The sequence below is a fragment of the Phocoena sinus genome, chromosome 10, assembly GCF_008692025.1.
Source record: "Phocoena sinus isolate mPhoSin1 chromosome 10, mPhoSin1.pri, whole genome shotgun sequence".
In the NCBI taxonomy this organism is placed as follows: Eukaryota; Metazoa; Chordata; class Mammalia; order Artiodactyla; family Phocoenidae; genus Phocoena; species Phocoena sinus.
The window spans coordinates 93,637,188-93,655,128 of NC_045772.1; the positions used below are offsets into that span (position 1 = coordinate 93,637,188).

Below are 17,941 nucleotides of genomic sequence, written 5' to 3' on the forward strand. Positions count from 1 at the left end.
TGGTGTCCCTCTGTCCACCTTCACTGCTACCATGGTCCTCTGAAATATTGGTAAAAGTCCCTTTCTCGAAAAAGTGACCGATTGGGAGTGTGGGAAAGTTAGCCTCAAAGAGGCAGAGTTGGCATCTTCAAAATGTAAATGTGGGGTGATCGGGGTTATTTCCTTAAGTGTGGCTGCTTCCCATTAAGGACTGCATTTGAAATATAAAAGTATGCTGTGAAACCACGGAGGGAATATTGTAAAGGAATATGGTGTTAGGGAAAGAGGACATTAGGTACAAACAAGGAGAGGAGCTGGGAAGTAAAAAGCCTTTGGATAAAGAAGTAAAGGAAAAAGAACAGTAGAAAAAGCACGGGCTCTGGAGTCTTACATGTGGGTTTCAGATCTGGATTTGAGTCTCAGGCTCTACCATTTAATAACCATGTGACCTTAAATGGTTTTCCTTTCAGGTCTCTGAAACTTGGTTTCTGTAACTGTCAGAAGTAGATGATAATGTATATGAAATGCCTATTCTAGACCTGGCCCATGGCAAACATGTAGAAAAATGACAGCAGTCTTACTGTTACCACTCTTACTTCTACATTAGGAGAGAAGCGGCAGGAACCATGGTAACAGACGGAGTGGGTGGATGTGAATAAAATCTGGGAGCCCCATCAGTAACCTGGATTCCCCTTCCCAATGTCCAGGATTAAAGGGAAATAAATCTAAGTTTGTATGACCTAAGCCACACATTCAAGATTTTAAAACCTGAGCTAAAGTGACTACTAAACAATGTAAAACTGGGTTAATGAGGCGTCCTATAATTCCCTCCTTTACGCACCCAAACTATCCATGAATATAACCCCTTTTTTGACTCAGAGTAGAGAACAGACTTTGGAGGTGGTGTGGAGGTAGGTATTTTACAGCTAGAATCCTGTACCCTATGCCTGAGGAAAGAACCAGAGATACCAGGAAGAGACGACAATGACGCTGATGACGGAGACAAGACTAACATAATCATCTGGTAGATCTCAGGGTACGCCAGAGGCCACGCTCTTCAACACTGTGCCGGGTGGCCTCTCCTGACATGTGTGCACCTGGCCTAGAGTCCTGAGGCCTGTGTCACTAACCCATGCAGACAGCTGAAGTGACAACTCCACTTCCCCACCCAGATTTACCAGGCGAACACGTCCTGGGCACGAGGAGAGGAATGAGGCAGGAGACCCCTCTGACCAGGTGAGAGCAGGAGTGCATTTGGACAGGCTGTTGGCAGGCGGAGATGGAGGGTGGGCAGAGTCCAGCAGTAGGGAGCACACGGGGGGTGTGGGGCGGGAGTGGGGACCCGAGAGACGCCTAAAGTGGGTGGATTCTGCGGAACACAACTATGACGATTACAAGATGACAAGGCAGGTACGTGCTGACAGAGAGTCTTGGTATCAGCAAGGGAGAAAGAGAAAATGGCTGATAAAAGAGAGTGAAATAAAGCCATCTGCAGCAACATGAATGGACCTGGAGATTATCGTACTAAGTGAAGTCAGTCAGACAGAGAAAGACAAATATCAGGTGCTATCACTTATATGTGGAATCTAAACAAATGATACAAATGAACTGACTGACAAATCAGAAACAGACTCACAGACACAGAAAACAAACTTACAGGTACCAAAGGGGAAAGGGGGGAGGGATAAATTAGGAGTTTGCAATTAACATACACACACTACTACATATAAAATAGATAACGGGGCTTCCCTGGTGGCGCAGTGGTTGAGAGTCCGCCTGCCGATGCAGGGGACGTAAGTTTGTGCCCCGGTCCGGGAAGATCTCATATGCCGCGGAGCGGCTGGGCCCGTGAGCCACGGCCGCTGGACCTGTGCGTCCGGAGCCTGTGCTCCGCAACGGGAGAGGTCACAGTGGTGAGAGGCCCGCGTACCGCAAAAAGAAAAAAGAAAAAGAAAAAAAAAAAAAAAAGATAACCAACAAGGACCTACTGTATAGCACAGGGAACTATACTGAATATTCTGCAATAACCTATAAGGGAAAAGAATCTGAAAAAGTGTGTGTGTGTGTGTGTGTGTGTGTGTGTATACCTGAATCACCCTGCTGTACTCCTAAAACTAACAAAACATTGTAAATCAACTATAATAAAAAGAAAATGGCTGAGGTGCGCTAGAATGCAGGAAGAAGTCACGTCTAAACTATACTGTCATTGTGCCACGAATGCTCACGCTTCTACAATAACATCTTGCAATCACTCCATTGTCGGTCTTGCTGCATTTGAAAGAAACGACTTCTACTCCCTAAAAGAACCCTTTATTACACAGCCCCTCAGAGTCCTGCAGAGGACTCACACCTTCACTGTCCCATTTGCTCTGGGCTGCAGGTTGGCTACCGCCTTGACTTTCTGCAAGAGCAGCTCTAGTAATTGTTTCACATGACCTTAGACAGACGACATGCTCTCTACTCATGTGCAGAACGAGCCCTGGGGAGTGAGGCCAGGACGGCATCTAAAATCTCACGATACCAGGACTTCCCTGGTGGTCCAGCGGGTAAGACTCCGTGCTCCCAGTGCAGAGGGCCCAGTTTTGATAGCTGGTCAGGGAACTAGATCCTACATGCATGCTGCAACTAAGAGTCTGCATGCCACAACTAAGAAGTCTGCATGCCGCAACTAAGAGGTCCGCATGCCACAACTAAAGATCCCTCATGCCTCAACGAAGATCCCGCATGCCACAACTAAGACCCAGCGCAGCCTAAATAAATATTTTAAAAAATAAATAAATAAAATAAAATCTCACGATACCAAAGTACAGTCTGTCAACGTGGGTGGAAAAAAGTTAATTGTTGCCTCACGCTCTAAGGACACTTCCTAGAGAAATCCTTTGGGAATCCTTGAGGCCTGAAAGAATGAGAGATGTTTTTAAAAGGAGTATCGTGGCTCTGTAAGTGTCCTCCCAAGTAACAACAGAGAGAGCAAATGAGCCTCTGGTTCAGAACATCCAGATAAGTGTGACAAGGAACAGACTGTTAATAATGGATAGAATCTTGGGTGCTGTGATTGTTATTCGTCAAAAGATTTTTGATAAATTTTAGGTATAGACAGAGTTTTGAGGAAGAGTCTCCTGGCTTGCTCTGTACTTGTTTATTATCTGTCTATTTCCCCAGTGGAATTTAAGGCCTATGAGGAAGGGATTCTGTCTGTTTTGTTCAGTGATATATCCTTAGCACCTAGAGCAGAGCCTGGCCCACAGCTGAATGAGTTCATAAATGAAGTGGACATGTAGAGGCACATGTTCTGAAAGGCATATTCTTATCTCAGTGAGTCAAAAAGCTGCAGCCAAGGAGACAGAACCCTAATATGGCTCATATATTATGAGAAAAAGAGAACAGAATTATTCCAAGTTGGAAAAAAATGCATGTCCAAGACAGAGGTTTGTAAAATACAGGAAAACAGAACGAACTAGTCTAAAAACAAATACCACTGGTCATCTCATCACTCAAGGGCAACCACAGCTAATTGTCATATTTCTTTCTAATCTTTTTAAAAGAGATACTTAACATATTTGAAATCATGTTAACTATATAATTTTGTGTACTAGCTTTTTCACTTAGTGTTAATGGCTTAAGTGTTTGCTTAATATCACTTGGTTTTTACTGACAGCAGGACCTAAATCAAGTGAAACCTACCATGGGACCTTGCACCAACCCCTGTGAATCTCAAAGTTGACCTAAAGATGCATTTTAGGAACATAAGTTCACAGATGACACAGATGTTCAAAATGTAGCTCAAAATTTAGTACAACCCTGGGCACACCTATAGACAACATTTCCCAGCCTCCTCTGGAGTTAGCTGTGGACACGTGACTGAGTTCTAGCCAAAGTGATGTGTGACATCTATAGGTTTGGTCCCGGAGAACCTCCCATCTATGCTACTCCATTCTCTTTCCCCTTCTGCCAACTGGATGCTATCAGCAATGTGGTCTCTGCATATGACAGAGCCACAAAATGGGAGAAGCCTTGAATCCCTAAACTCAATGGAGGAATCACCCGCTAACCAGAAACATCCACCCTGAACATGAGCAAGAAATGAACTTTGCTCGCATTTGAGCTATTACACATTTTTGAGTCTATTTATAGCTGCAATCTAGCCCACTCGTAGCTAATAAAACTCTCACAACCTGTACTTTCTCTAGTGGAATGAGAAAGCTTATCAGTCACTATGACAAAGATATGGACAGAACTGAAGAATATATTAAGCTGTTCATTTAACGAGCATCTATTACATGTCTACTATGTGCCAGGCATTCTTCTAAGCATTACAGCAACATTCAAATGTGCTAAAATTCCTTGTTTTTCTTCACTGAAAGACACACAGGATAGGGAATCTCTTTTCCCGGCCCTACTTCTAGTTCTATAACCACGTGCCCTTAATACTGCTCACCTACTGGCTTACAGACTGCAGTTCGGCTGAAGGGGCCTCTAACATGGCCTACCCTTGCAGGCTGGAAAGGAGCCGGGGGAGGGAGTGGGACAGGGGCTCAAGTACCTGGCACATGCAGCCAGTACTGGGAAAGCTGGCAGAGCCAGCTGTCCAGGGGCATGTCTAGGGCAGGTGGGAAATGGGGCTGCTGTTCACACATGTTTCATGTCCGTATCCAGAACGTGAATGGAGGTAAATCTCAGGGCAGTCGAAAAATTGGGTTTTGCTTATGCCTCGCCAAAAAATACAAGCCTACGTTTCCAACAGGCAAGTAATAAACTCGACTGGGCCCTCCTCCAGGATTTCTGCCTTGTGGCAGGACAGCGCTGGTGCAAGTGTGGGCCCAGGTCCGAGGAAGCGCTGTACAGCATAGCATACCTTACAGCCAGACAAACTAGAATGAGTCCAGTCCCCCATCTGGAGTTCCTGCCACTCAAGGGACCAGCTGTACTTCTTACCAAAAAGAAAGGCTGCCCAAAGGACAAGAAGGGGGGACAACTCTGTGTTCTAAGGGCTCAACTTGAAATTCACACCAGAGTAATTTGTAAGATAGAAAGGAAACCCCGAATGTTCCTGAAATGCCTTGCCCTCAGTATCTCGGCAAAAAGAAGCCCAACAGCTCAATGTTCTTGTTCAAACTTTGTAGTTTTAAACACTCCCAACCCATTTTACAATGTGAAGTCAAGCAAGCAGTGACCGATGCCAGGGTATGTTTAAAAGCAGTAACAGGAGTCTAACAACATTGTCATTTAAAGGAGATTCGGTTCAAGGTGGCAGGCGGGGTAACAGCCTCACCTGGCCAACGGCTCACGAACCTGGCTTTTCACTGAAGGGGCTCAGAGTGAATGCTAACGTCAGTTCAAACACTGACTCTCTGTGCAAACTGTGAGAAACTCATTTAACCTTGGTCAGCCTCTCCCCCAGCCCCATGGGAGGAAACACGGTACAGGAAGTCAGGTCAAATACTTGGAAAATGGCTCCAGCTGGGTCTTAAACATTACAGTTTTGTCCACTGAAAGAAATCCCTGCCCAGCTCTGTGTGCAGGGCCGTGAACGGTAGCTCACTCCTTCCAACACTAGTTGAGAGCCTAACGCATGAAAAAGGAAGAAAAACGCAATGCTAAGACTCCACGAACGTAGAACATAAGTAGTATGGTAGAGTAGATAACAGGACAGCAATCAGGAAGATTCGTCTTCTATCGTCTTAGTCATTAACTAGGAGAAAAACCTTGGACAAATTCCAAATAAACTCAGGAACCCTTGTTTTCTTCATTTGTGCCATGAAAGGGCTGAATTAGAGAAACCTGAGGGTGTCTTTATATAATCCCAGGAAATCACGTGGCTTCCTAAGGACTGCAACTCTTATGTGTCCATCTGAACTTCCAATTCAATGTTTCACACTGGTTAATGCTACGACAGCATGCTATCAACACACCTAACAATGAAACACACAGAGGCTACCAGAATCACTCACGAATTTAGTCTCAAGGCCTTTAAGCAAGCACGTAGCAACTGTAATAAAATTGACCTAACGGCCTCATCTTAGTTAGGAAGGTATTCTAAACCATGACTATATTTACCCATTGATAGCAACCAGAGTAAGGATGAAACGAGACCCAGGTCAGCAACCAGAGCCAGTCCAGACGTATCAACGATGTCTTCCTCGGGCTGTGTGTTTGCCACCTGTCTCCTGCCCCCGCACTGGTGAAAAGCCCGCACGTTTGAAAGATGCACGTTCTTTTCTCCTTTACCTTTCAGTTACCCAGATTTCAATGGCAGATGTGACCTAAAACTGAAAGTGTCTGCCTGCCAACTTGAATCCTTAACTAGAAATGACGAGCTATCACAGAAATCACAGGAACGCTAAGAGGCAAGGCAGCCACAGCCCAGAAGCCGAGGACTCACCACGTGCTGCCGTCCAGTTCACATTTCTCACCATCCACGGTCCCCAGGCACCACTTTGCTCTTCACAAAGCAGAATAAACAGCTAAATTAACTACAAAAAAGCCAGAAAGCACATATCTGTGGCATGAAAGAAATCACGCAGGGCCTGCAACCTGGGCTATAAATGATGGGTCTTGCCTCCATTTAGTTCTTCGTGATACTCAGGCTGTTGAGAGTAGAGCTTAAAATGAGCCAATATTTAGGCTGCTACTGGTATCAAGAAACTTCACACGGGCCAATTCACAGCAATAAGGTTACGCTTTTCCCTATCAGTCATTATTTTTTGTTGTTGTTATTTTTTTCTATTAGTCATCATTTTTATTTAAAACAATAACGAGCGCTAACACCATAGCGTTTACTACATGGCAGACATGGTCCCGTACTTTACCTAGAGTAACTCATTTAACCCTCACGAGAACCTTTCTGCAGTACACTAGTATTCTTACCTCCATGTGACAGAAGAGGAAGCTGAACCTTAGAAGAATCAAGTAACTTGCTCAAGGTCACACAGCTAGAGGCAGTGCCAGGGTCTGAACTCAGGCAGTGAGGCTCTGGCGCTCATACTCAGAACCACTATGCAGAACTGCCCACAAAATCAAGGTCCAAGTTCTCCCACCTCAGCTGAGCCTTCAATGGCTCTGGTACCGACAACTGTACTATTACCCAACACTCACGCTCAACAAATCGCCTCCCCTCTCCTTCAGAGAGAATACACAGGCTCCTCAGGCATGACTGGTCTGTGGCAGGCATCCTCTTAAAAACCTGCCTAGGGCTTCCCTGTTCTCTCAAAACAAATGCCCTCAGGGCTCTAAGTCCCCCCGCTCCTGCTGCCTCAGAGACCTCACTCTCAGAATCCCCTTTCTATCCTTCACCCTCTATCTCTTCTCTTCCATCTCTTCCCCTCAACCCGGAAGCACATTCAAATATACCACCTGCAAAAAACACCCCAAACCTCCTTTGATCTTCATCCACTTTTTAAAAAATTAATTAATTAATTTTTATTTTTGGCTGCCTTGGGTCTTTGTTGCTGTACACAGGCTTTCTCTAGGTGCAGAGAGTGGGAGCTACTCTTCGTTGCACTGAGAAGGCTTCTCATTGCGGTGGCTTCTCTTGTTGCGGAGCACAGGCTCTTGGCACATGGAATTCAGTAGCTGTGGCTCGCAGGCTCAGTAGTTGTGGCTCACAGGCTCAGTAGTTGTGGCTCACGGGCTCTAGAGCACAGGCTCAGTAGTTGTGGCGCACGGGCTTAGTTGCTCCACGGCATGTGGGATCTTCCTGGACCAGGGCCCAAACCCGTGTCCCCTGCACTGGCAGGCAGATTCCTAACCACTGTGCCACCAGGGAAGTCCCAATCTTCATCCACATTTTTTTTTTTTTTTTTGCGGTACGAGGGCCTCTCACTGTTGTGGCCTCTCCTGTTGCGGAGCACAGGCTCTGGACGCGCAGGCTCAGCGGCCATGGCTCACGGGCCCAGCCGCTCCACGGCATGTGGGATCTTCCCAGACCGGGGCACGAACCCATGTCCCCGCATCCGCAGGCGGACTCTCAACCACTGCGCCACCAGGGAAGCCCTTCATCCACTTTTTAATTCTATAGTTTCAGCCTCTATCTTCCTCTGTGACCACGGATTAATTGCTTACTTTCTCTAACAGGCTTCGATTTCTGCATCTGTGTGTCATGAGGGTCCTGGACCAGAAGGTCTCTGAGGTCCTTCCAGCTCCGACATCTGTGGCTCTTAATGGAGAAATTTCTTGGAACGAACTTAGCTTCTCCACTGTCCCCGGAAGCCCCAAACTTAATTTTCTTCCGAGACTCCCAGCTGTTCCTGCAGCCAGCAGCGCTCTCCGCTTTCTCTCCATTTGTTTTCCAAATCCCGGTTGTCCTTGTACGACGTGGCTTCAGCCTCACCCGCTATATCCCAGGATATCCTGATCTTTAACTCTCCTAGGACTTCAGCTGTGAACCACAACTGAGCACTCTCCATTGATGGCACTGTATCCTTCACCTTACTGTTCTGTGTACCTTCATGCCCTCGCCCAGACTAAGCTCTCAGCAAGCAGGGACCAGTCACGTTTCTGTGTAACCCTTAAAGGACCTCACACTAAGTTGGTCAGCAGTAGTTGCTCAGCCATGCTGGCTGGTTGGCCGGGGGTCATCCTGAAGCCACTGAGGAAACTAGTGGTCCGTGTACAAGACTCTGGTGTGAAGGAAGACCACCCCTACCTTCCACGCCTCTCTTACACAGAAATTTGTAAAACATCAACTTTTTATTCAAAAGCATCATCCAAATTTAGCAATAGGGAAGCTCAGCTAACTCCTTGATTTTCTTCTCTCCGAATCAGAAACTGTTACAGCCACGTTTCCCTTTGATCCAAATGTAAGTGATCGCAAGTGCTGCAGCTTTCTGCGCCTCTGTTTGACCCGGGTTCTACTTCCACTAACACACATTCTCCACGGTTATTAAGTTCCCTGACTTTTCAACACATACAGCATTATGTTACTTCCTCACACTTGCAACTCAACTTCCAGGAAACATCTGGAATAATATCAGAGAGTTGGTATTTGATCAAAACTACATCCTCTGCTTTATTCACTTGGAAGTGACTAATTTCAACCCTTAGGTTTGAAGTTGAGCGCACATGGCTGTGTATGTTTCAGGAGTTTGCACCAACAGAGAAGACAGGTCGTCAGTGAAGAATCTACAGCAGTGTTCACCTCCTCGGCCCTAAGAGAACTACCAAGGTACTGCTCATACCGGGAGTGCTGTTCTCTGTTTGGTAACAATCCTGGGTCACTACTGATGGCTCAAAGTGAATCCCAAGCTTCCTCAAGCAGAATTTTAAACTCAGTTTAAAATTTTGTTTTCAGGGCTTCCCTGGTGGTGCAGTGGTTGAGAGTCCGCCTGCCGATGCAGGGGACACGGGTTCGTGCCCCGGTTCGGGAAGATCCCACATGCCGCGGAGCGGCTGGGCCCGTGAGCCATGGCCGCTGAGCCTGCGCGTCCGGAGCCTGTGCTCCGCAACGGGAGAGGCCCGAGCGGTGAGAGGCCCACGTACCGCAAAAAAAAAAAAAAAAAAAAACAACCATTTTGTTTTCAATGAATGTGCCACAGCACTGGTGCTCAACCCTGGTCACACGTGAGAATCCTCGAGAGCAGTGGTCCCCAACCTTTTTGGCACCAGGGACCGGTTTCGTGGAAGACAATTTTTCCATGGACCCGTGGTGGGGTGGTTATGTTTCAGGCCGTAATGCGAGCGATGGGGAGCGATGCGGAGTAGGCAGAGGAAGCTTCGCTCGCTTTCCTGCCGCTCATCTCCTGCTGTGAGGCCTCATTCCCAACAGGGGCCCGGGGGTCGGCGACCCCTGATCTAGAGCACGTTCAGGAACACCAATCAATGCCCAGCTTCCTTCCCACCAACCCAGCCTTCCAAGATTTCCATTTAATTGCTATGGAGTGAGAGCTACACATCAGTATTTTCTTCAAGGCATCTCAGCTATACTGAATGAATTAAGGTAATCTTTTAGGTACATAAGGGCACTCTGGCTGTGTTTTTGAAAAGGAGTCTGTCATTAGCGGAAAAACTGGTGAAATTCAAATAAGGTCTCTGTTTAGTTAATGGTATTGTACCAATGTTAATTTCCTGGTTTTGTCTTTGGGCTAAGGTTTTGTAAGAGGCTCACTTTAGAGGAAGCTGTGTGAGAAGCATACAGGAACTCTCTGAATTATGTTTGTGACTTTTCTCTAAGTCTAAGAGTAATTCAAATTAAAAAGGTTTTTAAAGGAGTCCTTTATTTTTAAAGATGCATACTTAAGTACTCATGAATGAAATGATACGCCTGAGATTTCCTCCAACACAAACCAGTTAGGAAGATGGCAGGGAGGGAGTCGGGGTGTGGATGAAACAGGAGTCTTCACAAGCTGATATCTGTAGTAGCTGGGCAATGAGGACAGGAAGGGTATCTGTCTACTTCAGTGTGTGTGTAAAATTTTCCATCATATATATTGGAGGAAAAAACTCCCAGGTGATTCTAACACTCATTCAGGGCCAAAAAAACACTGCTCTGGAGTCCTGAAAATGTGGTATAATGAGCTCTGTCTGGTACTTTCAGCTACAAAATACTTTACCCAGCTCCTTGGCAATGAATCAGTCACTTAATCTTTCTGTACCACACTTTCCTAACTATGAAATGACAGGAATGGAGTAGAGGACCTTTCAAAAAGAAGACAGGAAGCATTAAAAAGCTGATTTATTCTAAAATCTTATGAAAGTTAATATCATAATTAATTTCTAGCACAGTCAAAAATGATAAGGTCTTACATCCACAAAAGCATTTTCCCAAAGGATGCTCTCAAAAACACTATTTCTATAAGATGTTAATAGATGTTACCTAAGATACGGGTTCCGAAATCAAATAAGTTTGAAAAGTGTTGATTTTCTTTACTGTAAGATTCCTAAATAAGATAACATGCATTGTGACTTTCCAAGGGTGGTTATGAAATATGCAAAAAGTCTGACCTTCTTTACATGGAACTAGTTTTATGGAACTTATTTTGGAAAACAATGCTCTAGACCAGTGGTTCCCAAATCCCAGGTAACGAAGAATGGCATTAGTATCATTTGGTAAGTTTATTAAAATAATGATTCCTAGACCTACTGGAGGAGAGGAGAATTCAGTATTCAAAGAAACAAAATCCAGTAATAATAATTCATATAATCCAATGCATAGTCACGTTTGGGACTTAAGCTCTTTAGATCATACTGTAGTAAAATAAATATAGTATCTGAAAGGCCACATAGATGCCAACCAAAATAAAAGGTCATATTTAATTGTTTTCCATATAAAAGTATTTAGTCCATGAGAGAAGCATACATGCATACAACGTTTTATGTAAGGTAAGTAGTAAAATACTGGAGGTGTTGACAAATTTAAATCTATCAGTATAACTAATGACTACTTAGTTATAGACATACTACATCCTTGAGATTACAAACTGATCATTAATTGCAGTGATTCTCCACCCTTTCCTTGTGTAGTTCCTCATGTCCACCTTCTCCTGCCAGAGTCAATGATCAGGACTATTTTGTTAAACTCCAGGCAGTGCCATTCACATAAGTCGTTTCTCCACGATGCAGCTCCTGACCTTTTCTTTTTATGACATTACTTCAAAGTAACAGAACAGAAATCCCTTCTTGACTGAAAACTTTGGAAAACGTATTTACTTATACCTTGGTGCTCCCAGAGCTGTGCCATGCAGTGGCCTAATCAGTGATATATTTAAATGCTTAAAAGGGTACCTACTTTCTGTTATTCATAATTACTCAACATGTGTACCACACTCTTTCATTTACTAAGTACTTTCACATGAATTATCTTGTGTCTTTCCTCACAAAAACCCTGTGGGTTAAGTAGGCATAATTGTTTCTATCCAACCAATAAGAATCACCGAGTTTTTCCTGCTAACACAGTGAAAAATATAATTGAGGGAGATGTCAGGGCTCCTGCTCTCAAAGAACTGATACCCGACTGGAAAACAAAATATAAATTACACGCAGGAAAGGGTTGAAATCAATTAATGTCAGCCAAAGCAAATCAGTATGGCAGGACTTCACATATACTAATAACAGTTAACACTTACTAAGCAATTTAATATTCACTCAACCCTCCGGGTCGATTACTACGGTTAGACCCATTTTTCAGATGAGGAAAACTGAGACCAAGAGAAGTGAAGTAACTTTCCCAAGCAAATAAGTGGTGAACCAGGATTCAAACTCCAGATTAGTCTACTCCATGGACCACTCTTTTCCACCATCACATTCCACTGCTGGGAAAGACAATTTTCTCAAAGCAATGGGGACAGATGTCAAGACATTTAGATAGAAAATGACTATTTCCCAGAAAGTTGGGATCATTGGCTCTACACCCCAGGAGAAAAGGACTCAGGAGTCACAGGGAGGCACAAGATTGAGTCAGCCATGATATTTTCTCACAATAAGTTACCTCTTTGATTCGTTTGACCAAAGCGTTCTGATCAAAAGCAACAGCCTCTGCACACTGACGGAGGTGATCCTGATAACGGAGGCAGAGCTGCAGCACCTGCTGAGAATCCAACTTCTCCAGTCTGGTGTTTGTTGGAGAAGTCTGGCCACTCAACAGCCCTTGGAAGCAAAAAAAGAATAAAACCAAATGAGATGGAAATTACTAATAAGCTTGTGAATAAAGTAGCTTAATAACAAGTTCACTGAAGGCAGGGTAAGAGGCTTAAATTTAATCTTGCATCTTTTGTCATATACCTGTGACAATCACAGCAGCTACCATTTATGGAGCATCTTATGTGCCAAGCACTTGGCACAGTGCCTCCTGTGCATCACTTTTCATATAATCGCTCAGGAAAGTAAATTATTATTAGCCCCGTTTTATAGGCGAGAAACCCAAGATGCCGCGAGTCACATAGTAAGTCACATGATAAGTGATTTCTCCAAGATAGAGCACCTGACCTTACGGCACCATTTTAAAGCATCAGGAGTATAAACCCCCTCTTGACTGAAAAATCTGGAAGATGTACCTACTTAATTCCTTTAACTAATTAAAATGGTTGTCTGAGAAACAGAAAGAATGTATATATATATATATATGGAAACTGTTAGAAGGAGATGCAAAAAGGAAAACATTTAAAAGGTGAACAGGATGTCCACTAACACACCATAAGCCTCAACCTTTACATTTTCTTTCAACATCAGTTTAGTTGTGTAACTATTAAATTCCCTTAAATTTGAACAGGACGTTATATTTTCAAAGCCTTTCACACAGAATTATCTTCCCTTCCTTTAAGGTGTGTAGAACCGGATGAAATACCGGTTCTTCAAAAGATGAAATACCAATGAAAGAGGCTAAATGACGTGCTCAGGGTCACACAGCGAAGTCCTGACTAGAACTCAAGCCTCCTGACTTCTGGTCAAGTGCTTACTGTCACCCTGAAGGTTCACAAACTTTCTGGTGTCAGGACCCCTTTACCCTCTCAGAAATTACTGAAGACCCCCAAAGAGCACTTGTATATGTAGTTTAAATCAATATTCATCTGTTAAAAATTAAAACAGAAAATTCTTGAATATTTATTAAGTCATTTTAAAAATTAATAATCCCATTACATGTTAACATAAATAACATATTTTAAAGAAAATAACTCTACTCCCCAAAACAAAAAAGTGAGAAGAGTGGCACTCGTTTACATTTTTGTAAGTCTTTTAAATGTCTTGGCTTCATAGAAAACAGCTGGATTCTCAGACTTGCTTCTGCATTTAATCTGTTGCTATTTCACATCATGTAGCCTCTGAAAAACTCCACTTTACACTTGTAGGAGAGTGAGAGTAATTAGTAAATGTCTAAGTATTACTGTGAAAATAGTTCTGACTTCAGAGAATCCCTAGCAGGGCCCTGGGGCTCTCAGGCACTCCCCACCCCGCTGAGAGCAGTACCCTCACACCAGAGCCAATGGCACAACACAGGTCCTCCGAAATAAACACGACAGCACATGCGCTGCACACCATCAGGATGAACTCGCCCACATCAAAGTCTGTCTTGGGATGCCTTCCCCAATCCTCCACTAATCTGTTCACCATTTCTAAAATTTTGTCATTTCAGGGGCTTCCCTGGTGGCGCAGTGGTTAAGAATCCGCCTGCCAGTGCAGGGGACACGGGTTCGAGCCCTGGTCCAGGAAGATCCCACATGCCGCGGAGCAACTAAGCCCGTGCACCACAACTACTGAGCCTGTGCTCTGGAGCCCATGAGCCACAACTACTGAGCCCATGTGCCACAACTACTGAAGCCCACGCGCCTAGAGCCCGTGCTCCACAACAAGAGAAGCCACCGCAATGAGAAGCCCGCGTACCACAACGAAGAGTAGCCCCTGCTCGCCGCAAGTAGAGAAAGCCTGCGTGCAGCAACGAAGACCCAATGCAGCCAAAAATAAACAAATAAATTTATTAAAAATAAAAGAAAGGTATATAGAATAGTGTATGGAGTGTGCTACCACCGTGTAAAAATTGGGGAGGGGTACAAGTAAATAAAAACATATATTCATATTTACTTGCATTGTCATAAAGAAACTCTGGAATGACTCCAAGAACGAGACGGTTGGAGAACAAGGATAGGGAAGGAGAATTTCAGAGTATACTTTTAACATTTTTAAAACCATATGAATGTATTTCCCTTTCCAAAATGTTCACATAAATAAAGTCATTTTAACAAAAAGCAGCCCAGGTCCTTCTCATCTATCAGTGATGTCCTCTTGGGTGTTCTCTCCCCTTCCCCACCCCAAGTATCCCCAACTCTGTCCGTCAAAACCAGTTCCCTATCTTTCATGCTCACCAGGGCCTATATGGCTGGATGTACCTTCAAACAGTATCTTCTCCAAGGTGATTAAAAGCCTAACAACCTGTGAGCTGCTGGAGAACAGGGACCATGTTTTACTTTTTATCCTGTGCATTACAGCACCTGGTACATAAAAGGTTCTCCAACTAGGCTAAGAGGATGCAGTTCTGTTGCTGGAATTCCAAGGGAAGAGTGAGCTGAGGGAGACTTTGGGAGGAAAAAAGGCTTCTCGGGGTCCCTACTCTGTCTTCTCCACATATACTTCGGAGTGAGGCGTGGTCTCAGTCCACATCTGCTCCTCCCAGGTGAGTGAGGAAGATTTCCAGAGGCTGCACTGAAGAGCGGCAAGGCAGAAAGCTCCAGGGCCAGCCCAGGTCACCAGAGGCCTGAAGCAGAGGGCCCCAAACCCAGCGTTAGCCCTCAAACCAAAACCCTGACTCTTCCTCTTAAAAAAAAAAAGGTGGGGGAAGTGGGGGGAAAGTTGCCAAGTCTAGAAGGCACACTGCGGTGTTCAAATCAAGCTGCCCAGCCAACTCCAAAGTCAAAGAAATTACACTTCCAATCACCCTTTTAAAGCACAATTGCACCCTCCCCCAAATCACCTAAAAACAAAGCCCAGGTACGGGGGTCTATCATCAGAATGTGCTCCTTAGACTCACAGGAATCTCTGAAAATCTGCCACAAATCCTGCTCTAGAACACAGAAGGAGCAAGACAGAGAGAAAAAGACGGGCCACTTTTTCTACTCCTGAAGCTACAGAGCTATGGCAAGAGAGGCCAATCCCACAGGCAACGAGTACAAAGTTTTCCCATCACTCTCAAGTGTCAGGAACCCGTCTCCCCCATTTTGATGACTGACCCACTCCTATATCTTCTGATTAAAGGAATAGGGAGGACAGAAAGCTGGGTAAATTTAGAGGTGGTAATTATTTTCACTTTCAGAAGACCACATGCTGCCAGGCCCCCGAATTGTTTTTATTCTGAATGCACATTAAATTTTTTTTTTTTTTTTAATTGTAGATGCTTTAAATGAGGCGTGTACTCTCCTGCTCTCTCAACCCCTATCTGAACATGGACAGCCAGCTTCACTCATTCCCATTACCGGCCCGGCCTCTGAGGGCCTCTAGGCTTACACCTCGGTTTCAATTCTTACTTACCAACTCTAATAATAACCTAAACCCTTAGCTTAGGTAACAGAGAATGAACCCTATATCCCCTTGAAATTATCTTTTGTATAGTTTTATAAATGGCCTTTATGGTTAAGTTTTTTTTTCTTTTTTTACATTTTATTACATAAATTTTCAAACATACAGAAAAGAAAAAAATATATACCCAGATACCATCTAGAATCAGCAACTGACATTTTATCATATCTACTTCGTCTTTGTTTTTTTCTTTTTCTGAGCAATATGAAAAAAATTAGAGATCATGACACTTCATCCCTAATACTCCGTTCTTCTACATATCTATGGTTAGTTTTTCATGTTAAAGTTTCTAAATTACGTCTTCTTTATTGCGCTAGGGAACAGGGCCATTACCCTCCGTTTTCTAATTCTTCTTTAGCTTAAAACAGTGATGCATACAAGGTAGATGTTTATTGAGTTAAAAACATGATTTAATAGATTCCATATTTGCAAATGGTAAATACTGGAGACATTTCCTAAGACCTTGTTGAAACCACTTTGTTTATACAGGAATGGAGAGTGGGCTCTAGGGAATGGGTGAGGACTAAGCCTGAATATTACACAGACCCAGCAAATTGCCATCTGTACCTAGCTCTTTGTGTAAAGTGTTGAGTGGAAAAATCATCAGGTTAGAAATTTGGAAAATATTTTGCTGAGCAATCTTTTTCTTTCTGAAATGTCAGGTAGGAAAAAAAAAAAGTTTTTCTAAAGTATTGTACAGAGCCATATGGGTATTAACCTCTGCTATTATCAAACTGAATTCCTTAACTTTCAGACGCTTAGCTGCTTCCAGGACTGGAAATGAGTACTGTGAGTAATGGGCTCACATCTGGATAACAGTGTAACAAGCTCCATTTCCTCCTACAGAATCCAGAAAGCAGAATGTATGTAACTTTGACAAAAGTTACTGTGAAGGTACTATTAGGCAACAGATAATTAAAAAAGAAATCTCCCCCCAAACTAATAAGGGATTTTTGACTCTGCTGGTCACGGTATATTTCAAAGTCAAAAGCACATAAACCATGTGTATTATTTACCTAATATGAACTCTAGTTCTCTCACCTTCCCTTAAAGAAAGGGAAAAGTCTAAAAACACCTGACCCACTTGGACAGGACCTTATGATGTGTGTTAGTGATCAATTCCTTTGGGGTATTCAGAAAAAGGGTGCCCTCCATGACTGGTTCCCTTAGGAACTTTTATCTCCATTCAGTCACCTCAGAGGCACACCAATCTCACCCAGGAGAAGCAGCCACCCAGAATGGCTACCATCATTGTTTTGGTTAATCTATGTGGCAGAAGAGACTGCAAGTATAGACAGCCCTAGAATAACAGCCAACCTATCACAATGTTTGGTGTGGAGAGAAACAATGCTCCCAGGATCTCCCTCCTAACGGTTTCCAATACTTACCAGAGGGCCAAGAAAGAAGACCTTTCTCACTGAGGTAGTGCTAAAGACTGAATGTCTGTGTCCTCCCCAGAATTCATATGCTGAAACCTAATGTGATAGTATAAGGAGGCAGGGCCTTTGCGAGGTGATCAGGTCATGAGGGCAGAGCCATCATGAATTGCATCAGTGTCCTTATAAAAGAAACCTCAGAGGGTTCAATTGGCCTGTCCACCATGTAGGACACAGCAAAAAGACTGCTGTCTGTGAATCAGGAAGTGGTCCCTCACCAGACACTGAATCTATCTGCCAGCGCCTTGATCTTGGACTTCCTAGCCTCCACAACTGTGAGAAATAAATTTCCGTTGTTTGAAGACATCCAATCTGTGGTATTTTGTTACAGAAGCCCAAATGGACTAAGACAGGGAACATGGGAAAATGTGATTTGAGCCCCATTATTATTTGAGCTGTGTGAATTTGGACAATTTACCTTATACCTCTGAGCCTCAGTTTTCTCGTGTAAAACTGGGATAATAATCACCTCCCTTTTAGGGCTTGCCTAGCATACAGGATCCTGATAAATATGTGTTCCCTTTCATCTT

General features: G+C 43.8%; 1 protein-coding gene across 2 annotated transcripts in view; it reads right to left on the bottom strand.

Annotated features, from left to right (window-relative positions):
* BORCS5 (BLOC-1 related complex subunit 5) overlaps positions 1-17,941 on the bottom strand; it is a 94,938-nt gene that overhangs the window by 18,053 nt on the left and 58,944 nt on the right. For both annotated transcript variants that reach the window (XM_032647051.1, XM_032647050.1), the window contains exon 3: positions 12,401-12,558. In XM_032647051.1, coding sequence (XP_032502942.1) covers positions 12,401-12,558 — 158 coding nt within the window. The remainder of the gene's footprint in view (positions 1-12,400; positions 12,559-17,941) is intronic.